General features: G+C 36.4%; 1 protein-coding gene across 1 annotated transcript in view; it reads left to right on the top strand.

Moving 5' to 3' along the window:
• Positions 1-27,436, top strand: part of LOC149580130 (COP9 signalosome complex subunit 6a-like) — a 74,130-nt gene that overhangs the window by 25,427 nt on the left and 21,267 nt on the right. Inside the window, exon 2 of the mRNA XM_089789647.1 lies at positions 16,162-16,250. Within this exon, the coding sequence (XP_089645773.1) occupies positions 16,162-16,250 (89 nt within the window). The remainder of the gene's footprint in view (positions 1-16,161; positions 16,251-27,436) is intronic.

The following is a 27,436-nucleotide window of genomic DNA, read 5'->3' on the forward strand; positions in this document are numbered from 1 at the left end:
ATTGCAAGGGAGGAGTTTCTAGAGAGTGCATTAATTATTGGAAGGGGGAAGCTTCTAGTACTTGCAATTAATTAATATTTGATTTCCTTCTAGAAGGGTGTAGGAAAAGTATAAATAGAGGTGGGACAGTCATTATTGAGTATCGGATGATTGTGAATTGCATTTGATAAAAGCTTGGAGGTGTGAGTTAGAGATTTGGTCTTGGCATTAGAGGACGTTCATTCTCTCTTGTAACATTCTAGATGTCATTCCCTTGGGGTTTGACCTTTGGAATACATTACTATGTATTTGATTTTATCATTTTGAGAACTAATATTATTTCAGCAGTGGTTCAATCTTCATGTTAAATTCCTTCTTGTTCGTGTTATGTGGTTTTAAATCTATGCAAAGACATTAAACTCTATTTCAGCAGTTGGTTCAGTTTTTGGGCATTTCCAGGGTGCCTATTACAAGTAATCTACAATTCTTAGAGGGCACCAATTTTTTACCTTAAAGGAAAGCCAAGGTTTACTCCTCATTCTCAGAGTTAGATGAAGATGGAATGATCCAACTTTCAAAATAGATCCGTGGACATCTGTAATCACTACATCAGCTACACTGCACTAGGGTTGCCTTTCGTGACTCCATCAACATTTAACTTGACAAAACCAACTTTTGGCGATCTCCAAGAAATGTTTTCTTTTTCCTTGTTCTTGAATAGACTAGTAACAGCACATAAATGCATTTGGATTGCTTGATTAGTTCTATACATTTATTTTAATAAGCATGCAAGCAGTGATGGGAAGAAACTCTGGCTTTCTAAACTTTTGTATTTTTGTAATAGCTACTTTCGATAAATTTTTGTAAACCTTGGTAAACAATGAACAGTGTGCTCTAGAAAATGGCGAATTCATTTTGCAGGACGAACTTTAGCTTACTTGATATGATTTCTTTAATCACATTTAAACCAGAACTTACAGCTATAGCAGCAAAAAAATTTTGAGGAAAAAATTGGCAAACAAAAGGTATAAGATATTTTGAAAAAATCGAGAGTAAATTAGATTTAAAAAACCATAGAAAATGAGAGAAAAAGAGGCAGACTATTTAAGATAAAAATTAAAATTAAGATTATTTCAATTGCATGGAGATATAGAGAGCACAAATCAAATTGAGTGTAAACCATGAATTGGAGAAAATTGATTTTTGATAGGTAAATATTCTGTTAATATTTTAAGAGGACAGTCACCAAATAGTTGTCTAAATCTGAGATCAAATATTACCCTAGTCCGAATTAGCTGAGATCGACATTTATCAGACTTTTCAAGTGGGTAGTCACTAAATAGTTGTTTAAGTCAGATGAAATCGGGGAATTCTGTGAAGCAACTGAGATCAAAATTTACAGACAGTGATCTAGCTACTGATTTGATTAGAAGTAGAGGTCACTTTGAAGTGATCCAAGACTTTAATTGCGATTGGGCAAGGAGTTTTGTAGGGTAGTTCAATATTTTAGAATGCTTATTGAATCACATTCCACAACTGCAATGCTTTATATTCCAAAGTAGCAGTTGGAAAGTTTTTTATATGGAGTAGAATTCAACAGAAGGCATTTGTTTAGTTGAAGGAAAAGATTAGCGAGTCATTGGTTCTGGCAATACCTAGCTCACTAACAGCTATTTTAGGTAGAGAGAAGTGTTAGTAATAAAATTAATAAATATATTATTCGTGTGTGCATCTGTGTTTATGTGCGTCCATTTGTATGCATGCATTAAAAATTAAATATAAACTTCCAAATTTTTATATTGTCTTCAATTATAATTTACTTCATAACAATTCATATATTAATAGTTAATAACAATATATTAATAGTTAATAACAATTTAAATTTTAAAACTACTTCATGATTTTAATTGTAAAGTATGGTGGTTCAATCCTTCCCCATCAAAGTACCATGCATGGTAGTGCATAATAGTTATAATTTTAATCAGGGTAGCTGTAATAATATACTTGTTTGTATCATAATCCAGGGGGTGGGGCCTCCAAAGAGTTTGAGTCATTTCAAATCTGAAGTTTAGAGCAGATTCATCATTAGAGCAGATTCATCATTTGCTTCTACACTATAGCTCAAATGCCCCTAGCAATTTAAGATGATCGAGTCCCTTTCAAAGTCCATTAATGGCCACAATTGCTCTACTCTCATCCAAGTTATCCCTCTTGGAATCCCTTGTGCGACTGAAAGTTCTTTATGGGTCCGTGGTTTGGAGTCCATCTCTCCTTGGTTTTGATTGGGCATCGATTGAGTGGGTTTAGATATTTCTTTTCGGTGCATCATTAGATTTCACAGGTTCACTCCTCATAGTATCATTCTGGCTAAGTTCGACGCTCATCCTTTTAGTCTCGCGACCATTTTTGATGTGATTTGGTTCCTCCATCGTCTACATGGTTTTGTGGATTTGGTTGGTGATTGTGATCGGTACTCCTACTTGGCTTACTGTTGTTCGATTATTACTGTGAGTTTTGATTTTGCTAGGATCGATTGGGATAGATATTGACCACCTCCTCCCTTACTAGTTCCTGTTGAATGCCCCTACTGGTCTTCTCCCCTCACGCAGGAGTTAAATGAGCATGTTAGACTTGACATTTATAGAGAGTACATTGCCACTACCGGAATTAACCCACCTGTTAGTTTATGTCAGAGGATGTCCTTTTATGCGGAGCACTTTTTCGAGATCTCTGATGGGATTATTGTTCGTCCTAGCTACCTTTCTCGGTAGTGGTCTCACGCTCTGTGTATCTCCCTAGGGTCTTTTAGAGTTGGTTCTCACCGTCTTCGAGCTCAGACCGACCATCATATTGACAATGGAGAGCGGATCTATAAGTTGTGCTTTGGATGAGACTGAGACACAGACTCACCTTCTTTTCCGTTGCCCTATCTACTATAAGATTAGAGGGAGATTTTTCTGTCTATTTCGGGAGTGTTTCTCTCTTTTTGATTTTTTCAATTACTATGATTAGTGGTGTCTTGCACCTTATCTTCAGGAGGCCACTATGCTTTGTGATAGAACTCTACAGTCACTACTTCCTCCCTAGCATACTTCTACTCAGCTCATTATTGCCTTTTTCACACCATTATCTCCTTTGCATGGTGTGAAAAGGTTTTCTAGCTCTACTAGCGCCTCCGGTGATTCTAGATCTGCTAGATTTGTCAGATCCCTTACTGGCAATTTGTAGCAGCGACACTCCTCTACGAGTTCTGAGAGATAGCGCAAAGCTTCTACCCATTGATAGGCATATCCTTCTGTGGCTGATTTCGTTCTGCCTAGAAAGGACTCTTAGTCTTTTGTCTTGGCCTCTCTCTATTTCTTTTCTTCTTCTTGTTTTGTTGTATGCTTTTGTTTTCAGACACTATTGGGTGCTCCTGCTGTTGCCATCCTCATTGTTGTAACACCATAGTCCCATAGACCTTTTGGTGGTCTTTTGTTGGACATTAATATCATTATCTTATCTTATCTTATCTACACTATAGCTCAAATAACCCTAGCAATTTAAGATGATTGAGTCCCTTTCAAAGTCCATTGATGACCACAATTACTCTACTTGCTTATTTTAGTTTAGGGTTTTCCAGAGATTGGTGAGAAAATTGAGGGACTAAATAACCAAATTTTTTACACCAATTCTACGCTGAATCAGCCATATATCCAAGTTTTTTGGTAATTTTGTAAATTATATATGAGCTTCTTGCTCATATATAACATTCTTGTAAATTATATATGAGCATCTTGCTCATTCATTAATTCATTGAATGTTTTACCAAATCATTTGTCTAATATGGTCCACAATGTTTTCACAAATGAAGATTTTTTCAAGGGAAAAATCAGCTGGCTCCCCTATTCATAATTAATTGAGTATAATCACAATTTTTTGCAAACTATTGCTTCTTTGCTTGTGGGTACTTTGCACGTTAGGGTAGTTCTCACCGAATAAGTTGGGTACTTCGCACAATAGGGTAGTTCTCACACAATTTTATCCCACTCCATATTTAGTTAGTGATACTTTACTTTTAGCTTAACATTGTGTGCTAACAGAAGTAATGTCGTTTTTTTCAAATTAATTAGTTCACTTCTAGCTCTTAGAGGCTTCCAATCTTCCATGGTCATCAAATTGGAAGATTTATTTTTGCCCCCATAAAAGAGCTTGTGATTGTCCTTGCAAGTTAGCGATGTTAACAATTTTGCAATTTACACAATATTAGAATGTTGATATTTTGCATTGTGCTATGTGATCACACCTTTTATTTGGGGCTACGATTTTATTTAAGAAGACCAATGCATTACCTGAGATTTATATAATAGTGCTGAGGTGATGCTGATTCAAAAACACTCTCAACCACGAAATTCATGTTAGAAAGAATTTAAAATGTATTAAACTAATTCTATATCTTTACTTGTTTTGATTTTGATCTATTATAGTTATTTGTTTTGAATAGTTTAGTAGTAGTTCCACATGGATTTCTATGAGATGTTACAAGCTTATAGATAAAATAGTGATGGTTTTATACGGGGCTCCCCACTCTTGATAATAGGCTTCATACATAGATTTTACTATCAGTTAAGAATTATACAAATGCAAAATTCTACTTAAAGAGAAGTGGCAATTGACACTTTAAAAGTCAATACCATAACTTGTAATGCCTTGCTAAGGAACCCGAAAGGTTAAGTCTAAATGTTACTAAGCTTGGTGAATACTTTTTTTTTTTGAAATAACTTTTTGTTCATAAGATCACTTTGATCATAGATGTAAGAGTCCTAACGGGTTCCCTTAGACAATATGAACTAGTTTCCTTTCTAACATCATAAGCCAAAAAGGATGTGCATGATAAGTATAGAACTGTTTGTAAACATATTATAACATAAGAACCTAGTTGATTACCAATTTATGAGTAGATAGGTACCATTCTTTTTGTTTTAAGATTGTGGGATGTTATCTTATAGTTTTACCTATGCATGAATTTGTAAAGTTGTAAAATCAAGGAGTACTAGAAGTAACCTTATCTCCCAACCTAGTCCAAGCATACTTATACTATCTTCATATCCCTAGTAATACTTGTTAAGGTAAGAGAGGTATTACATCCTCCACCCCTAAACTTTGACTTGCTCCTGGTGTTAAGGTTGTAGCTTTTGTCGGATTGATTTTATCATGAAATACCTTGTTGATAATAAATCATCTTTAAGATAAATATCTTATATATATATATATATATATATATATATATATATATATATATATATATATATATATGTAATAAAATATATTATACATTATATATTATTATATAATAATATAACAATATATTACATATTTGATTAATATATTAATATTACATACATGCTTAAAGATGAGTTATACATATAGTTATTTATTAACTAATGATGATTAACTATAGAGACATGTCTCTTCATGTCTCCTCTCATATTTAGGAGTCTTCAAATCTGCATTTGGAAGACATCAATCACATTGACAATGTTAGTACATTGCAGAAAAGATCTAAGTTATTCAACATGGTATCATAGCCAAATTGCAAATGTAAGAAACATTGCTCGATTGTTACTATCTGAATTAAAGCTAGTATATGCTATGCAAATAACTCAAAGATTATTTTAGTAATACCATACCAAGCCACCATGGAGTTCATATCCCTATATTGGTGTAGAGTGATATACGCTAATATTATTATTGAAATGTAAGCAAATATTTCACAATGGATCCCAAGATACATAGTCGGAAGGAAGAAATGTTTCAAATCTGGCTTCTTGTTTTCCTTTTAATGGATTGTATCTATAAGTATGCGATGAGAATTTGTAATAGTTGATGTGTTGACCATGGCCATCCTCAATAATAAATTGACTGACATCATGAACTCTATTATTGATGGATATCAACATATGGTGCTAATGATGTTTAATGGGCGATCATCTACAGGGGAAAAGAAATGAAGAACTATGAGGCAATAAATAGTTATATGTGTTTGAGTATGAATACAAATCATATAGTGGTATTCGTATCCATCACTCCGTAGTCTTCATTGCCATTCATTATTTATTCAATCCAATTTAGCATCAAGCACAAATACATTATGTCGAAAGAGATATTGACATTCATATCGGAGGCCTCTATTCTTAGGACTTCTGCATATGAAAAAATCACATACGTATAATAATAGTCGGGTATTTGCACATACCATCCATATAATTCACATGGGAATTTATTGATAATGAAACAAAGACCACGACATGAAATGGGGAAATGAAAGGACATGAAACCCATACACATTAAAGTGATCAATCAATGTACAAGGAACACGTGCCACCAAGTAGTTCAACAAGAGTTGACTTTGTGTTAGTGAATAAGATTGAAAGGAATTCAACAAGGCCCACGTTAGAGAGGGTAAAGGTAATTGGGTATGACATTTGCAGGTATGCTATATTAGTTGTGGATTGTATTATGAATTGCTCTTAGGTATATAATGTTAATTAGGATGTTACTAATTAATTAAATATTTGTTCTTGTAAATATAATATGGTAATTAAAAAGGAAATAATTCGTTTAATATATATATATATATATATATATATATATATTGAGAATTTGAATATATGTATATATGTTTAAAACATATATTTAAATTAGATGTTTTTATTTTAACGCTCTTATATAATCATGCAAACTAATTATTATCCTTGAGTATTATTGTAGCCTCTCTCTCTTATTTATTTATTTATTTTTGATTACGTACTATAAGAGCTATTTGCTTTGATTTTTTGTTTCTCCAAGAATGTTATTACAGGAAGAGGGAGATTGAGATTGAGATTTAGAGGGAGCTTGACATTACATTAAAGGCAACCTTGAAAGCGAGGGACTAGGCTCAATCACATTGATCCTAAGGGAGTAAACCATGTCGAGATGGAATCTCCAGTGATCAATGATTTGTAGCAATCAAGAGGACCGTGATTTATGAATTTACCTCGTGACTATGTAATCTTAATGGGCCCGCCTTTGATATATGATGACGATCTTATATGATGCATAATAATATGATTAATCAAAAGATCTAACAAATACCTTTGCATAAACAAAGGAAATTTGAGTTGTTGTGAGACGTTAATGAAGCTTTTAAGAATTCATTTGAATTTTGAACCATCTACAAGCCTTTCTTTGATGAATGAAACTTGACGTATAAGTTGTAAATTCATTCATGTGGCACAGTCATACTCAATCTAGATATTGGTGAATTGTGGATGAGTTTGCTTCTATTGTTAAGCTCATTGAATGTTTGGATCCTTAATGGATGAAAAGAGCAAGTTGGAACTTAGAAAGAAATTGCCATATTTGATGTGATGTTAAAGTGTTCAACGATATAAGAGTGGGAATTTTACATTGTGGGGGTATAATAACCAATGCTTTATTCCCCCTTGAACCATCCTTAGAAAAGGAGATGTTCCATGACTCTCATGGGCAAATAAGTATTAGTATCTTTTACATTTATCTATTCATTTATTTGTAATTCTATACATACTATAAGGGTTATTTGCCTTGATCTTTTCCTTTATGTTTTTGGAGATGTTCTTACAGGAAAAGAAAGTTGATACATTACAAATGCTACCAAATATTGTGTAGACTCAATCTAATGATAGTAGTTCCAATTTCCAAAGACCCTGATGATTAAGATGGATAAAGTGAGGCTCTTGAAGAAAACATCTTTGATGATTAAGATTATGAGATTCTTCTACATTAGGAGGGAGTATGACACTTCTTCGAAGGCAACACAGGAGCTTAGAAGATTGATACTCAGAGGGAGTCTAGAAATACATGTGTGTGACTGCATGATTTTGATGGGCCTACTATTATGTATATCACTAAGAAGTATATCATGAGGAAGTAATGACTTACCACCAAAATGTCAGAAGATTGATATCAGATTTAGAGGGAGTTCAAAAGGCATCCTTGAGTGAAGAGAGTTTCTATTAGAGTAACTAGAGGACCCGACTTCTCAGGCTCATTGTTCAGAGGGAGAATTTTGAGGTGCAATCCTTTGTTAATGATATCTTCTCTATGAGGAGAAGTTCTAAGTGGAATTCCTTGTAATGCATTCTTTTGTGAGAGAATGAGGTGAAAGCCTTTGTACCACCCTTTGATTGGGCTCATGGTGGTCACTATTGCGCATATGATATGTAATGAAAGTGATGATCTTTCATTGACATATATAAAACAAAAGGTAACCATTATAAGATGACGATATCTTAAATGGTAGACCTGTTATCATGGTTCTTTGGGCCGGATTTTGCTGGACATCGTGATAACGAACAGTTAGAAGGTTACCATTATAAACTGGCGATCTTACAAATGGTAGACCTATTATCATGGTTTTTTGGGCCGGATCTTGCAAGATACCATAGTTGCTACTATAGACCACACTTAAGATGGTGTTTTTTTTAAAGTAATGGAAATTATTTCAATTGTGTGTTATGAAAGGTGAGAAATTTAGTCTCATAGTGAATTGAATATCATACTAAGATGATATCTCTTCTTATTCTTGAGAGCATAATGTGTTCTATAAATCCTTCCTAGCTAAGAGGGATTCTTGATGGTAAATGATCTTTAAGATAAATATCTTATATGTATAATATATATTATATATGTAATATAATAAATATTATATATATTATACATTATATATTATTATATAATGGTATAATAATATATTACATATATGATTAATATATTAATATTACATATATGCTTAAAGATCAGTTATACACATAGTTATTTTTTAACTAATGATGATTAACTATAGAGACATGTCTCTTCCTCTCATATTTAAGAGTCTCCAAATCTGCATTTGGAAGACATCAATCACACTGGCAATGTTAGTACATTTGTAGAAAAGATCTAAGTTATTCAACACCTAGAAGTCATCATAATCCTGTAATTAAATTTCATGGTTACTTACCTTAAGTAAACTGTATGATCATAATTAAATGCAATCCTTTGTTAGGAGGCAAATTTTCTTATAAGGAGTTCTCAAATGCATGCTCATAACCATGTTTATTTCCATGAAGTAATTGTCTAATTTACGTAATTAGATTCTAAGGGTTTTACCTCCTTTATGAGACCTAATGTAGAATCCTATCTTCTTAGTTATATCTGAAATTCTAGTTCATGCATTAACACATTTTATCTAGAGACCTTTATTTTTCCTAATCTCTATCATTTAGGAAATATATGAAAACAACATTCATATGTAGATGTTTATAATTGATTCGTATGATAAATCACCTTAATCTTATATACCTATGCTACTTTATTTATGATTTTTGTAAATGAATTTCAAGACTGTAATTTTCTCAAAAGTAAATGTGTCAACTCTTAATTGTAGTTATGCTTTTATACTATGAAGTCATGTACTGCTGCAAACAATCCTATTGAGAACAAATTTTATCTAGTTAAAGGTACTTATTACCATTCAAGGAGGTAATTACAAATAGTTTCAAATAGATGTTGTTTACGTATATCTTCTGGATTTTAATTAGTTAAGAATTTCTTTCTTTTAGCTTTCCATTCATTAAATATCATAAATCCCTTGGTGGAATATCATCCCGCTAGTCTATTTTCATGGTTAATTGTCTAATAGTTTTCTAGAACCTAAATATTACCTCTACTAGAGTTTAATTGTTGTCCCAAGTTTCTAATATTCTACAGAATTTTAACCTTCTCCTCAACATGCGATGTTACCAAAATCTTTATTTTTTTTTCACAATTATTTGTTAATTTAATGGAATGCTAAATCAGATTTAGTGAAAAGAGATTGAGATTAGAACTTTTAAGACAAACACTTCCTACATTCATGTCCACCATGTTTGTCATCTGCAGCAAATTTCCTGGTTTCAATTATTTCAAAGCAGCTTATTTCAGTCATCAATTACGAGACCTGTTGATTTCATTATTGAAAACCTCAGGCTCAGCAATAACTTAGCAAAATCAAATATTAAAAAGTAAAATGCATAGTCTTAAAAAAGTTCTTTCAAAATAAACATAGTACTTTTTTTTGGAACATTTTACTGATTTCCTTTATATACAACAAACATTTAGAGTTCAATACACATCGTAGACCAAAAAATTAGTCCAATATATATGAATTTCAAGTTTCAATATCAATAAAAATTATATATCTGCATGTGACCAGCTGTTGCTTATATGCATTTGAATGGTGCAAGATCTGAACATTATTGTACTGTAATGGTACAGATATATCCAAACAAACAGGTTCATGATCTAAGCTAGTAAGGTTTTGCAGTCACATGGGATGGCTTCTCAATTGTGATTGAATGGAAAGTGATGCATTGAGAATTCGAGGGTACCCCTACTGGTGGTAATCTGGACCCTTGCAAATAACCACACAGCGGAAACACAACAAAAGATACACAATCTGATACCAAATGCAACTCTTTATTCATAAAATAATTGTTTACATGCAATATGCCCGACTGTAAGGCCTTCCGTGTTACGGTCAAATAATACAATAGCAATTACAACATCAGTTCTGCAAGATCCCTCAAGATCCAATCCCAACACTAGGTATTCCAGATCCACACTGGTAGAAACCTCCAAGGAAGATCTAAACTTGTGCTCGCAAGCCCACCAAGCAATCTCCTTGTTTCCCAAGCCTTAGCTACTAGCCCTTCTCAAAATTCGCTCTTCTGCCACATCCTCTTCTCCAAGTTGGATGAATCTCTCACTCCTCCGCATGAATGCCTAAGGATTTCACAAGAGCCCCCTATGTATACCCAACTAAGCCACAATTTGGCCTAGTAATTACAAATTAAAATAAATCCTTACATTAAATATATGCATAAGCCACAAGTCAGTTGCAACACATATTAAATACATACAACCCAAATTAAATGCCAAAAGGTTGGCTTACAGACAACTCGGGCAACACAGAAACCAAGACACGACTTAGTGTTAGAAACCACCACCGGGCATCAATAAATCCATCAAGCATAACCGAGCCCCTTCATTGATCCAGCCAACTCAAGTAACACTACTATCGAATTCCTAGTGTAAACCGAGCCACAATATACGCCGAGTGCCCCAAGCATCGTTGATTGCCTTCATTAATCAAGTCACTTGGTTAACACAATAACCACAAACTACCTAGTAATGATCGAGTACCATCTCTTCACTGACCGAGTCCTCCAACTCCAAAGCCAAACCACACGATCCTGTAGTATTGCAAGCCAACCAAGGATGCTCCTATATCAGACACCCCAGGTTCGAAAAGATGTTCTTAATATCTGGAAGAACATCTTTTGGGATTCAACTCATAAATCCCAAATTGGTTCTTTACATACATATCCTCCAAGTCCTCAACTTGTACATACTTTCCCTTGATATTCTTTTGCTTCTTCACATCCATTCTCGATGTTCCATAGGTTTGCTTTCCACACTGATCTCTAACCCTCTTAGAATCCTTCAGCTCAACTTGGCTGCCAATACACAGGCTTCTCCTATTGAGTTCTTCTTTCTGCAAAGGAATCAGGGAATGCTTCCTGCCACCTTTCACAATTGAAAACACATTCTTGACACAATCATGCACAACCCTACAATCATATTGCCAAGGTCTACCAAGCAACAAATGACAACTGTTCATGTCCAACACTTGATCCTTATACTGCGCAATCTGGAAATCAACAAGGCACTGCCCCTCACTTCCAAAGCATGCTCACCCTGCAACCAACCAATCCTATAGGGATGTCTCACTCTCCTCAAACCAAGTTTCTGAACCATCTCCTTAGCAACAAGGTTGTCGGTACTACCACCATCCACAATCACATTGCAAACTTTACCACCAGATTTACAACAAGTCCTGAACAAATTACTCCTCTAACAAGATTCCATTGTCCTTTGACCGATCAGTACTCACTGAGCTAGTAAATTCTCTCCTTGCTTAAGTTCACTAGTAGGGTTTTCAGCCTCATTCACAACATCAACTCTTCTGTCACCACCCAAAGGACAATTATAAGTTCTATGTCCTTCACGACATCTAAAACAAGTACCTTTAAATTCACCTCTACCTGCTTTCCTCTTTTGATCAACAGGTTTTGGTTCATCTTCTGCACTCGGTTTAGCCTTTGTTGAGTAGTCCTGCTTTTCCTTTCCTTTGGAATTACCTTGACCTTTCCTCTTCAACTTATCTTTTGCCTTCAGGGCATACAGACAGGCATCCTCAACCGAATCAATCTTCAACATACCAACCTCATCTTGGATATTGAATCTCAAACCATTAATGTATTGAGCTACCTTCTTCTTTGACAATTTTCTATGCCCAAACCGAATAATCCACTTGTAGAACTCCTTGGTATAATCTTTCACAGTCATATCCTTTTGTTTCAAATGCTGCAACCTCTTGATCAACTCAAGTTCATAATCAACTGGAATGAACTTAACCTTCAACTTAGTTACCTTCAACCTCCATCTAGTGCTCTTCATTTCACCTTCCTCCTCTCTGTCTCTTTGCAGTTCTTTCCACCAAAGAGCAACATCCTTTCAACTTAGTTTGTGCCAACCTTACTCTGAGCAGATCTCCAATATCTTCTAACTCAAAGTAGTCTTCCAATTCACCAATCCAATCAATTAGGTCTTCAGAATTCAAAGTACCTAAAAAATTAGAAACATCCATCTTATGCTTCAACTTTAATTGAGATCTAGGCCTAACAAACTGACCAGCCCTATTTCCCATAGGTCTCTCCACACGATTAGTTCTGTCCTCACGACTTGATCTAGCAGCTTCAAAGTCTCTAGCAACTCCCGCATACCCATCTTAAGTACCCACGTGCCGTTGTATGCCACCTATAGCACTAATGATCTCATCGATCGTATCACTCTTCATCAATGCCATCTTCTTTGAAAGCCTCACTTCCACAGCATCATAAAGATCATCAATCACCCTAGGCTCCAATCTTCTGGAGGCATCTTCCAAGATTCTTGCAAGCCCAAAGTAATAAATCCACAAATCCAGAAGATCAATCAGCTCCACAAGATCAACCTTTTCTTGTAGCCTTGACCCAAGTCCTAGTGCAAACTGCCTCAACTTTGATTCTCGGTCTAAACACTCAGGAACAATTCTGCTCTGGTACCATCTGATGCAGTGAGAATACCAGGGTGCCCTTACTGGAGATAATCTGGATTTCTGCAAATAACCACACAACGAAAACGTAACACAAGATATACAATCAAATACCAAATGCAACTCTTTATTTATAAAATAACTGTTTACATGCAATATGCCTGGCTGTAAGGCCTTTCAGATTACGACCAAATACAATAGCAATTACAATATCAGTTCTGCAAGATCCCTCAAGATTAAATCCCTACACTAGTTAGTCCAGATCTACACTGGTAGAACCTTCAAGAAAGATCTAAACTTGTGCTCACAAGCCCACCAAACAATCTCGTTGTTTCCCGAGCCACAACTACTAACCCTTCTCAAATTCGCTCTTCTGCCACATCCTCTTTCTAAGCTGGATGAATCTCTTAGTCCTCCGCATGAATGCCTAAAGACTCCACAAGGCCCCCCTACTTATACCTAACTAAGCCACAAGTCGGCCTAGCAATTACAAATTAAAGTAAACCCTTACATTAAATATATGCATAAGCCACAAGTCGGCTGCAACACATATTTAATACATACAACCCAAATTAAATGCCAAAAAGTCGGCTCATAGACAACTCGGGCAACATAGAAACCAAGACACGACTGAGTGTTAGAAACCACCATCGAGCATTAGCAAATCCATCAAGCATAACCAAGGTCCTTTATTGACTGAGCCAACTCAAGCAACACTACTACCGAGTTCCTAGTGTAAATCGAGCCACAACATACTCCGAGTGCCCCAAGCATCCCCGAATGCCTTCATTAACTGAGTCACTCAATTAACACAACAACCACAAACTACCCAGCAATGACCAAGTACCATCTCTTCATTGATCGAGTCCTCCAACTCCAAAGCCAAACCACACCATCCTGCAGGATTGCAAGCCAACCAAGGATGCTTATTCAGAAAGACAAGTTAAAAACCAGTAACATTTGCTGCAAACTTTATCCGCACATATTTTCTCAGCAGCCAATGGCTGTCATAGGCATCTGAATGGACATTTACAGTGGCAGCTAACATGCAAGTACAAAGGATTTACAGTCTCCGATTTCTCTGCTCTAGTAGCAATTAAACTTTTGGTAATATGCTAGTACAGGGTATTTACAGTCTCCACTTTCTCTGCTCTGGTAGCATTTTGAAACTGTCTCAAAAACATACTTTTACCACCGGTGAGTTAAACCCTATGTTACTTGGGGACGCGTTTCCAGCCCTAAGCCTTGAGTTTTGGAAATTGTTCCCGTTTCGGGGACTCTGGGACGACCGGAAACATTTCCAAGTCATCCCCACCCAAGCAAGAAAATTAGAAATCCGTCCCTGAAACTTCAGAAATGGTCAACGCGTTTCCAAAGGGTGTTGACCGTCACAAGACTCTGTAGCCGTTTCCCATGCGTCCTGGGTACTGCTTGAAGTTTCGGATTTTAAAATAAAATTCAACTTAAAAAAAACATTAATAAACGGTGATTTTCTGCCCATTTGCTGGCCCCACATTAAAATAATAAAATATGTTAATATAACCCATGTTGAAAGATTTTTTTTCGGAAGCCGTTACAAACTTAGCATCCAACTATGATTGAAAATTAAAACTTCAACTTTTGTTCAACAAACTAGACTTGAAAATTATTGTAAATCAGACTTCTATTTGATATTCATATTGCAGACCTGGAAATGATTGCTGTTGGGTTGAGGAATACTCAGATTGTTTTCACCTTTGATAATGCTCTAATAGCAGCACTAATTGCTCAGAAATAAATTGTTGTAGCTGATTACTGCCCAAACAAGATGGTTGCTACCCGTCTAGGAAGATTTGGCACAACAAATTCGGTTTTCCTCCAAAACCCACAAGAAAGGGCTCTAAAGTCTAATCTATGGCAGATTGATTCTTTCATTTGATGCCATCCTATGTTCCTATTCTTAAACGATGATTTGGTTTGATGCTATGTTCTATGCTGATTTGATGAATGAAATTGATAATTTTAGACTATGTTGCTTTGATGAATGTGACAATGTTCTGTAATTCTGAAATTCATGAAAATATATATATATATATATATATATATATATATATAGCTAACCCCTACTGTCCCCTATTTCAGCCAAAGAAAACCATCTCGGAAACCTGTTTCCTTGTCCTCCCGTCCCAGAAACTTGGGGTAACATAGGTTACACCCTACTAAGTCACTGAGTTTTTTAAGTTGTACTTTTATGTTAAAGTCTTGTGATTTTTCAAAAACTACCTGTGGCATGTTTTTTTTTTACTTTAGCACTGATTAGTTTGTGATTGCTGGAGTCTGAGGAATAATTGCTGAGCTCTGCAGATATGGTTAATTATGTAGGAGAGCAGAATAGACTTAGCCCCTAGTACCATTTGTCCTTGAGCACCAACTTAAGTTGAAGAAGTGGGTGATGAACGCAAGATCTGGACGGTCTGAATATATCATTGATTACGATTAAATTCCCAATATTGGAGTCAAACTTAGCTGCCATGAATAGTCAAAGAAATAGACTTTGGACCATGTCAGCTAGCTATTTGCTGCCAAAGCAGAAAAACCCTGCCTTCCACTATTATTTCAGTAGTTGGACAGATCTGAATAACATGATTAATGAGTGCGAAGCATATAAAAATGGCTTTAATGAAAACTGGTATTCATTCTGAAGAAGTATTTTCTATGTTTAACAGAAACATTTGGGATTCGTTAATCTATATTATAGGAAAGTAAGGAAAGTTGTAAAAACAAAAATATCCTTGAATTTTATTTGCTGCTCTATGCATTTCATTATATAATCACGGATGCAACTTTTACCCACTTGTGATATATAGGAGGCCCCAAAAATGTAATATATTAAGGTATTACTATTTACAATTTACTGTTTCAAGGAGATTTTTTTGGGAATTCTGCTTTTGTAATAATGAGCTTCTTTCATAACTGCCATTTTGTTAGCCTGTCGTGTTTTAATTGGGATCTGAATTGTGCAGATAAAAAGGTTTTTCCGAAGTATGATATTCTTGGTTGGTATTCGACTGGGAGTGATGCTCAAGAATCAGACATGCAAATTCACAGATCGGTAAGTAGGGCTATGTTTACTTGGATGGACAACTTTAGATAAATATCGTTCCTGGTTCTGATTAGAACCGGTTCAGTTAAAAACCTTAGTCAGAAAATGCAGATAGATTAATGTATGACAAGATCATATTGTTCTTTAGCATTTCTCATCCTACGTGCTGATTATAATTTGCATGTCAGTCTTTTATCCTTGGCAGTCAGTGGTTGTGACTCTTGTGAGGCTTTCAAAAGCATATTTATGATACACAGATTGGTTGTACTGAAAAATGCTGGATGCAAAATTATATAGAAATAATGCAATAATGAATGAAACTCTAGTAAATTCCATGAATGGCCAAAATAAAGTAAGGGGCAGTAACTAAGGGGAGTTCTTTCTAAGCTTCAATCTTGTAAATATAGGGGGAATCCACAACTATAGGATGTTGAGAAATTTAGACAGCATATATGATAAATGTTGGTGGTCATAGTACGAGTTTAAAGTATGCAAATGATGTTTCCCTAGGTGTAATTGGGTCTTTTGAATGCTATAAACCTCCTTCAGTGAGTATCTGGTATATTAATGATGATGAAAAAAGATAAGAGGGGCATATAAAGTGTAACTGTCACAAATCACATTTATGTGACATAATAGAAACAAAAAATTTCTTTGGAACCTATTTAAAACTTAAAACACTTATTCCCTGAACCTTTTGGTTATGCATAAACATTGTTAATTTTAATGGTAGGTATAATTTATTCATAGTTAATTGGTTAAAATCATAGTTGTAAATCTCGGTCTCAGCAATTTCTCGGTCTACTTAAAAAAAATCAAAATCTCAAAATTGCCAAAGACTCGATGGAAAATCAACAATAAATGAGCACTTTTATAAACACTTTTATCAAACATTTGAATATATATATATATATATATATATATATATATATATATATATATTCTTAAAATAATTTTAAAAAGACACACATACTGTAATAATCTTGGCTAATTTTAATAACAGAATTCTGAAATTGCAACTGGGTAATTTTGTCAAACAGTTATCATTCAACCACCTTATTCTTCACTACAAACTTCCTGTATAACCTAGATCACTGTTTATTAACTCACACACCAGGAGAGGCTGAATCTAAGTGTAGGCGCACTAAAAGTACCACAATTTTTAAAACTTTTAAGTCACCCCCCATGATAAATTTCCACTAATGTATTCCTTGATTCTAAGAAAGTTTGTATGAAGGATTGAATTGTTTCCGAGTGCAGATATGCAGATGTGGAAGCAAAATGGTGAAAATCCGCCAAAGTTTTAAAGAAACGGATAATTCATTTTCCACTACAATTTTGAAGTCAAAGTTCATTTTTCTGCCATGAAGAAGCACTTTTGAATTTTCCATAATGTTGTAGTCAAATCAGGATTTTCCACCAAAGCAAAAATGCACAGTGGAAAACTCATTTTCCGCTGCGCCTTTCGCAGTCATTTTCAAATTTTCCATTGGAGAAGCAAATGTTTCATTTTCCACCAAAGGGAAAAGTGTAGTGGAAAACTAATTTTCTGCTACGCTTTTCATAGTCATTTTTAGATTTTCCATTGGAGAAGCAAATGTTTCATTTTCCACCAAAAGGAAAAATGCATAGCGGAAAATTCATTTTCCATTGCGCCTTTCGCAGTCGAAGTTCAGTTTTCCACATGAGGAGAGAAGTCAAATCTCAATCCACAATGAAGATATATGGGGTCTAGTATCAAGATCACTCCAAAAAAGTAATTTGTGAATCATTCTACATCAAAATTGTGCCCACCACATGGAAATGGAAAATTGAGATTGGGTGCGCTTTTCGCATTCAAAAATGGAATTTCCACCAAGTATCAAATCCACAATAGAGAGATGGAAAAGAGCTCTTAATTGATTTATAATGATTTATTGCTTGAAGATTTGGACATCAACATGACATTAAATATGAAGTGGAAAATTCATTTTCTGCTATGCCTTTCGTAGTCAGTTTGGAGTTTTCCACAAAGGGAGAAGACAAAAGTCAAATTTCTACAAAGGATGAATTAGAGTGTTCCATAACCAGTGAACTGATAGCAAAGAAGAAGTATTGCTTGTTAATTATTTTCAAAGTGTAGCTGTTACTAGAATGTGTGAATTTCACGTACAACAGAGAAGTGGAAAACTGAGAACTTGGTACGCTTTTCAACCTTCATTTGGGATTTTCCGCCACAAGCATTCTAGAGAATCACTCCCAAAATTCAGCAAGGAATAAACATGGTAAGCATGGAAGATAACATATTGGCAAATTGAAGACCTCTGGGTTACATAACATGTGAAAGAAAAATGGTTGGAAACTTTATTTTATCAATTCTGATTTTGTAATAGTCATATAGACCAGTATTCAGTAGCTCATATCTTTTGACTAAGTGATTATTTTTCCGATCACTTCGGTCAAAACGAAGATAACTAGGTTTGGAAAAACATATCCAAAGATGAGCTTGATCCAACGACGGAATCAAAAGATATGACCCCCGCAACCAGACCCAAATTTATAGGCAGAATTATTTTTCAGTCCGACCAGCAAAGGAACATTTTGATTTGAATTTAATATATTTTGATATCACTTGTCCAAACATGATTCAAATATGTTAATGTATATCCTTATAAATCATAGTTTATAAGTATGTCAATTTTCAAAAAGAAAAATATGGGAAATCAAAGAGACAAGAGTCAGTTACAGAACTGAAAAGTCACCAAAAGAAACCAATCGGAATGTGAAGAGAATCTCCAAGAAGGAACAGTTATAGAACTGAAAGGTCACCGTTGGAGAACCGAATGGTTATGAAGAAGTCTATTTATTGTAAATCTTTGCTGATATGCGGGGTTCTTTTCTGCAAGAGACAGAGAGCTGGAGTTGGGGGAAGGAACTTAGTTTAGTTTTTTGCATTTTCATTATGCATGTTAAGGGTTCGAGTTTTTGTAATAGATTTAGCATAAGCTATGAGCAAATAAAATTTGAGCATTCTTATTTGTGATGTTCAAGGCAACATGGGTTTTATTTTGAATTGGAGCATTTAGTTATTTTTCCTTTGATTATAATCAATCCGAGTATTGTTATTTTTAGTTTTGGGTATCACCTTGCATCTTGTGTTGAATAATGAATGGGTTGTAGATCAGAGTATTTGCAGACCTTCCTATTACAAGAATTGGGATTATTTATCATTCTCTTTCATTTCATTTTTCACTGCATTTGCATACATAGCATTCACATTGCATTACCAATGTCGATGGGTCATAGGAAGTGTGAATTCCTGGGGTTGGCTAAGTGTAGAACTGAATTCTCTGCCTGAGTTAGTTCTGTCTAGGGCTGGCTTGGTTTTCCTCTTTTGTTCTCAAGTTAAGAACGTACCCAATTAGTTTAGGAACAAACAAATTCATTGAATATCATTGATAAGGGAGTTGTACCTTTCAATTCAGAGGAAATCTATCAATCTCATGATAGATTATCCAATTGTTGGTATCAAATTGTTTCTCATAGGTTCGAGCATTTAAGAGTTACATTGGAAAGAACAATCTGTTTACCAACACTAAGCAAATACAGTTTCACATTCCATTGAATTAGTTCATACTGAATTGACAGTCAAGTTTAATAACAAACCCATAACCAACAAATCATTGAATCTCAGTTATATTCTGAATGTAACAATAATATTATAGACTGAAAGTTTACAACATATAGTGAGATAAAAATGATAAGACCTGAGTTGGTGTGAATGCCCTTTATGAACGTGTTCTGAAAAGGAGCCTATTGCTTTGTTGGTTCTGGTATCATAACCTAGTGGCTGACCATTATTTCAGAGTGCCCCGTGTATGTTGACGGACGTGCGGATTATATTGGTGAAGCGTCTTGTTGTATGGTGGTCCAGATTGTTATTCAGTGCCTCCTTTCCGCGTGTTACTTTTGTTTGGTTATATGGATTTGATGTCACAAAGGGCTCCTAGCTCCACTCATGAGAGCACTGGTATCCCAGTGAGTCGAGCACTAGACCAGTAGTTGAGATGTCCACTTAAGCTTTGTTCGGTTGATGATTTCCTCAAGTTGCAAGTAGTGTATTTTGACTACCAAGTAGTATTACAGACAACGCTAAGGATAACCCAGTGTGGAGGTTATACCAAAAGACTTGCATTTGTCTTCGGGTGTTTCAACGTCTGATTACTAATAGCCACACTCCTTGCAATCGATATTCAATTGAACTTAATAAAAAGTATGTGCCACACTCACCTGAGCTTATTTGAATGTAATATTGATGACCCTCCACGTAATATGTGCTCCCAATAATCTTCCAAGGGATCAAATGTAAACTTCAAAACAAGAGAGCTGAGACTACGTCCAACTCCCCTACTCTCAAGGGTTTTTGTCCTCGAGTTAACTCAGTCACGTTTAAGGAACCAATGTTCTGGATATTGAGTTTCTTGTGTGTGGAGATCCCAATGCATGCTCCTTATTATATAACCTCAAAGTGAGGGAAAATAATGACATAAGGGATGTGGGATAAAACAACAATTTCAACTTCTAGTCACTTAACTCAACTTATAAAGAAAATGTCTTAATAACATAAAATAACTTTATTTCACACACTTAATAATTCAAGTGCATTAGATAAAAACTTTGATGTGACTGGTAGGCATCTTGATAGTTAGTGCCGTTAATCTATCCAGATTTGGAGATAGATTAACTTGGTGCCAAAACACTAATGCCGAGAAGGGGACATGATAATCCTCCCTTCCTGGGATTTGCTTGCCCTCAAGCAATCTCAATGTTGGGTGCTGCAGAATAGACTCACCTTCCCAGGTTGCGTCCTCATATGGCAAGTCTTTCCAACGAACTATATATTCCCTAATAGTCATGTTAAGCAACTTCCTTTCCTTGGTTTCAATCACCTCCTCCGGCACCAAAATAAGTTTACCCACCTCATCAAGGGGGGGGGGGCAAACTCTTTGAAGGCACAATTTGCTGGCCCACAACCTTCTTGAGACATGAAACATGAAAAACGTTGTGGATTCAGCTATCACTTGACAAATCCAACTCATAAGCAACCTCTCCTACCCTCTTGGTGATGCAGTAAGGTCTGTAAAATCTGGGCTTAAGTTTCTCTGATCCACTTTTTTTCAAGGAGCTCTGTCTATACGGTTGTAGGCAAAGAAAAACTGTCACCCAACTCAAAAATCCGCTTAGTACGATGCTGATCAGCATATAACTTTTGCTGGTTTTGTGCTTATTGAATATTATCCCTGAGAGCTCTGAGAATGTCCTGTTGATCCGAAATCCAATCTTTGGCCAATGGTGCCTTGCTGTCCTGTAAGACTAAATCAATAAAAGAGAGAGACTCGTAACCATAAAGGGCACAAAAAGGAGTCATCTGAATAGACATATGATAAGTGGAGTTATAGCAATGCTCCCCCAAGTACAACCACTTAACCCAAGCTCTTTGTTGTCCTGCAATGTAATTTCTAAAGTACCCTTCCACCCATTTATTCACTATTTCGGTCCGACCATCTATTTGCGGGTGGTAGCTAGTGTTGGGAGTCAACTCTATACCTGTCAATCTGAAAATCTCCTGTTAGAAGGTGCTGAGGAACCTGCTGTCCTTGTCACTCACAATAGTCCTGGGTAACCCATAGAGACGGAAAACCTCTTGAAAGAACAACTCAGCCACCTGAGAGGCTAACCAATCCGCGACAATCGCGAAGAAGTGCGCGAACTTAGTCAGTCTGTCTACCATTACAAAAATGCACTCTCTGCCCTGCACCATAGGCACAACCCTATGACAAAATCCATGGAAATACTCTCCCACCTCTGAGTTGGAATAGGGAGAGGCTGAAGTAACCTTGCAAGAAAACCTTGTTCAGACTTGTTTTGTTGACAAGTCTGGCACTCTCTAACATGCTGCAATACATCGTTCTTTAGCCCCTTCCAAGAGAATCTCTCCCTAATTTGCCTGTAGGTTTTGAAAAAACTTGGGTGCCTTGTTGATGGTGCATCGTGTATGGTGTGCATAATATCCCCCTTTAGTTTAGATTCGGGTACTAGGTAAATTCTATTTTTGTAATATATAACATCATTCATTACCTTGTACCGCTCTTCCTGAAGTATACCATCCATAATCTAACATGTGTGAGCATTTTTAGAAAATTCCACTAATAGCTGGGACCTCCAATATGCTAAAATCTCAGAAATGGTGTAAGCATTGGGGGTCTTTGGGAAAGAGCATCAGCAACTATGTTATTTTTTCCCTTGACATACTCAATGTCAAAATCGTAAGCCTGGATCTTGCTGACCCATTTCTGCTGTCTTTCATTCAATTCCTTCTGTTCCAGGAAGTAGCGCAAGCTGTTATGATTGGTCCTCACTGTAAATTTACTTCCCACCAGGTACTGCATGAATTTGGCTAAGGCATGCATTATGGCTAACATCTCCTTATAATAAGTAGAATAGAATAAATCACTACCCCTAAGTTTTTTGCTCTCGAAAGCTATGGGATGACAATCCGGCATCAATACTACCCCTATTCCACTTCCCGAAGCATCACACTCCAAAACAAAGGGTCTAGAAAAATCAGGAAGTGCTAGCATTGGACATGTACTCATCACCTGTTTTAGTTTATCAAAGGCTGCCTCTGAATCCTCTGTCCACCAAAATGCCCCTTTCCGTGTCAGATCGGTAAGGAGTGCGGCTACCTAGGAAAAACCTTTGGTGAATCGTCGGCAATAGGAACAAAGACCAAGGAAACCACGCAATTTAGATACATCTCTTATTGGCGACCAATCCAGGATTGCCTGTATCTTTTCCTGATGCACCTTAACCCCTTCGACACCAATCGCATGACCCAAGTAGAGAATCTTGGTTAGTCCAAATTTGCACTTAGACCCTTTTGCGAATAAAAAATGTTCCTCCATGAGACTAAGGATCTCATCCAAGTGCTGGAAATGTTCTTCCGAAGTCCTGCTAAAGATTAATATATCATCAAAGAAAACCAACACACTTTTCCTTAGTTGTTTTTTGAAAATATGATTCATGCATGATTGGAAAGTGGCTGGTGCATTAGTGAGCCCAAATGGCATCACCAAGAACTCGTAGTGGCATCTAAGAGCTGTCTTATGTACACCTCCTCTCGGAATCGTATCTAGTGGTATCCTGATCGAAGATCTATCTTCAATAAATAAATAGCCCCATGAACCTCATCCAGTAACTCATCAATGCGGGGAATCAAATACTTGTTTTTGATGGTCCTCTTGTTCAGGGTGCGGTAATCTATGCACATCCGAAGGGTGCCGTCTGTCTTCTTAACCAACACTACTGAAGAGGCAAAGGGGCTAGAGCTGGGTTTGATATGTCCTATATCTAAAATTTTCTTGATCGTCTTCTCTATTTCCTCCTTGTAGTGCCTGGGGTGACGATAAGGAGTGGTAATGACGGGTTCGACACCCTTCTCTAGCCCTCTATCTGGTGGAATTCTAGGAGGCATATCCTCAAAGACCCTCCTGTGCTTGTCTAGGACCGATTGAATGTCACAATGGTACTGTTGTCCTGTATCCTATGTCTCCTTGGAAGAGATGAAGCATTGTGTCACCCATTCTATATCATCATGCCTCAAAATGGCTTCCATCCTGTGAGCTGTTATCAATTTGGGCCCACTATCTGGTATGGCCTTTAGGACTACTAATCGATCACCTTGTGAGAATTCCAATTGCATGGTCTCGTGATCAAAATTGTACCTGCAGAGAGTCCTCGACCACTGTCTACCCAGTATGGCATCCAACCCATCCAAATCAACAACATAGAAATCAGTCTCTAAAAGATAATCGTCAAATTGTATGTGAAGGTTGGCTACTTTCTTTGTGCATCTCAAAATCTCACCGCCAGCGACCTTCACCTCAAACTAGGGTATGTCAACTATCTGCAAACCTCTCCTAGATACCATCGGTGTGCAAATGAAATTATGGGATGCTTCTGTATCCAACAGACATACAATGCGCTATCCCCTAACCACACCCTTTACTCCGAAAGGATGACATGCTGGATCACTAGAAAGAGTGGCTATAACAGAGGCTATTCCGTAGTGACCTTTTTGTTCTTAAGGGGTTGCTCCTCGACTTCTTCCTCCTCACTGTCCTCAACATCATCACCTTCCTGTTGTTCTCCCTCATCCTCGGAAAGAACCTCAACATAGTGAATCTTGCCTTTACCAAGGCACTTGTGATCGGGGGTCCAAGGTTCCTTGCAGGTGAAGCACAATTTCTTCCTCCTGAGTTCATTACAAGTCTCAAAATCCAATTTGGGCAGATTTGGTTTTTGCTGGCTTTTGTTTCCTTGACTCGATGTAGACCCTCTATAGGGTTTCTTCGGAGGTTGTAATAGCGATGAAGGTATCAAGCTTGTTAATCCAAGCTCTAGCTAATGTTTGACCGATGCGATTGAAGGTGGGGAGAGTTAAATTGTTCATAGCATGTTTTAGGTCCTTGTAAGGTGTCCTTGGTCTCCGATCCTGCTATTGTCTATCAGTCTCTCTTTTCTGATTTAAATGCTGGACAAAGGTCAGAATTGGATCCGGAAACAAATCCCACTCTTCAAAAATGGCCATAACATTGTCCGGTAATAAATTTGGAGCTACTGGTGGTAGTGCTTCTTCTTCTACATTAAAAACTGACATTAAGGGTCTATCAGTGTTATGTGTGGGAGCTCTAGTTGCAAGAGGAGATCCAGCTATACTATTGCCTCCACTATGGTGGCTTGGAACTCTTCTATGGGCTGGGACCAACTGTTGCATAGTACTTGCTAATTGCTGAAGAGCATTAGCAATGTTGTTCTGTCCATCTTTGATAGCCTGCAATGTTTCCCGAACTTCCTTCCCTGTCCTGTTCAACTTCATTATGTGCCATTTGAACGTTGTTTTCTAGTTCAGCGTGTGCCAAATAATCAACCTATTGAGTAATATTATTCTGTTCACCTGTTCCAAATGTTATTTCCTCATCCACTGTAAAAAGTATCTTCAATCTTGATATGATCTGAAGAATCTACTTGTTCCGGTTGTAGGTGATTGAATTTATGTTGTCTTTTACTCATTCTTGGCTATCATTTTGGATAAAATTTGGTCTGCAAAATATTTGTTATGTCTCGCAAGATGGCAAGTCTCGTGGCTTTGATACCACTGTAATAATCTTGGCTAATTTTAATAACAGAATTTTGAAACTGCAACTGGGTAATTTTATCAAACAGTTATCATTCAACCACCTTATTCTTCACTACAAACTTCCCGTATAACCTAGATCACTGTTTATTAACTCGCACACTAGGAGAGGCTGAATCTAAGCAAATATAGTTCCACATTCCATTGAAATAGTTCATACTGAATTGACAGTCAAGTTTAATAACAAACCCGTAACCAACAAATCATTGAATCTCAGTTATATTCTGAATGTAACAATAATATTATAGACTTAAAGTTTACAACATGCAGAGAGATAAAAATGATAGACCCGTGTTGGTGTGAATGCCCTTGATGAATGTGTTCTGAAAAGAAGCCTATTGCTTTGTTGGTTTTGGTATCATAACCCACTGGCCGACCATTATTTCAGATTGCCCCTATATGTTGACGGATGTGTGGATTATATTGGTGAAGCGTCTTGTTGTATGGTGGTCCGGACTGTTATTCAGTGCCTCCTTTCCGCGTGTTACTCCTGTCTGGTTATATGGATTTGATGCCACGAAGGGCTCCTAGCTCCACTCAAAAGAGCACTGGTATCCTACTGAATCGAGCACCCGACCAATAGCTGAGACATCCACTTAAGCTCTGTTCGGCTGATGATTTCCTCAAGCCGCAGGTACTGTATTTCGGCTACCAAGTAGTATTACTGACAACGCTAAGGATAACCCATTGCAGAGGTTATACCAACAAACTTGCATTTGTCTTTGGGTGTTTCAACGTCTGATTACTAACAGCCACACTCCCTATAATCGATATTCAACTGAACTTAATAAAAAGTATGTGCTGCACTCACCTGAGCTTATTTGAATGTAATATCAATGACCCTCCACGTAATCTATGCTCCCAATAATCTTTCAAGGGATCGAACATAAACTTCAAAACAAGAGAGTTGAGACTACGTCCAACTCCCCCACTCTTAAGGGTTTTCGTCCTCAAGTTAACTCAGTCACATTTAAGCAACCAATGTTCTGGATATTGAGTTCATAAATTCTTGTGTGTGGAGATCCCAATGCAAGCTCCTTATTACATAACCTCGAAGTGAGGGAAAACAATGACATAAGGGATGTGGGATAAAACAATAATTTCGTCCTGTAGTCACTTAACTCACCTTATAAAGAAAATGTCTTTATAACATAAAATAACTTTATTCCACACACTTAATAATTGAAGTGCATTAGATAAAAAATCAGATGTGGCTGGTAGGCATCTTGATAACTAGTGCCGTTAATCTATCTGGATTTGGAGATAGATTAACTTGGTGCGAAAACACTAGTGCAGAGAAGGGGACATGACACATACACCAAATTTGTAGAACATATATTGATTTGAGATATCCACCATTTATTAATCAAAGTTTTGACATAAATACACAACAACTTGTCAATTAGAACTTAGCATACTAACATAGAATCATTTACCAAAAAACAAGTGCAACATCTAAATAAACATTAGTTTCAGTACCTATTAGAACTAGAAGTAGAAATCATAAATTGTGCCTACGAGTAAAGGTCAAAAGAGATCACTGCTGTTGGGTGTGTGCTGTTGAAGTAGTTGCAACATCTTCAATAGGTCCTTGAATAAGCACTTGAACAGTTATCTGAATAAGTGCCTCTACAAAACTCTTTGATGGATGACTACTCTCACATTCCTCCTCCTCATGTGCTGCCACTTCTGCATCCCAATCATCTATGTCTATCTCAAACTCAGCTAGCCGCTCATTAGTCAACACAGGATTTCAATGCACATCCACATCTTCACCATTAGGAAGAGCAATCCAAGCTATTGCATATGGATCAATGTCATCAAGTCAAGTGCTTTATATGAAGCCTTCCCTTGCACCCTCTTTTCGTGCAATCGAAGATTTTACTGCACATAAACCAAGTCATTCAAGTGCTTTTTAAGTTAACCTATTACGTTTTTTTGCGTGTATGTTCTCAAAAGT

The sequence above is a fragment of the Cupressus sempervirens genome, chromosome 1 (assembly GCF_028749045.1).
Source record: "Cupressus sempervirens isolate cs-2001-9-10 chromosome 1, ASM2874904v1, whole genome shotgun sequence".
NCBI lineage: Eukaryota > Viridiplantae > Streptophyta > Pinopsida > Cupressales > Cupressaceae > Cupressus > Cupressus sempervirens.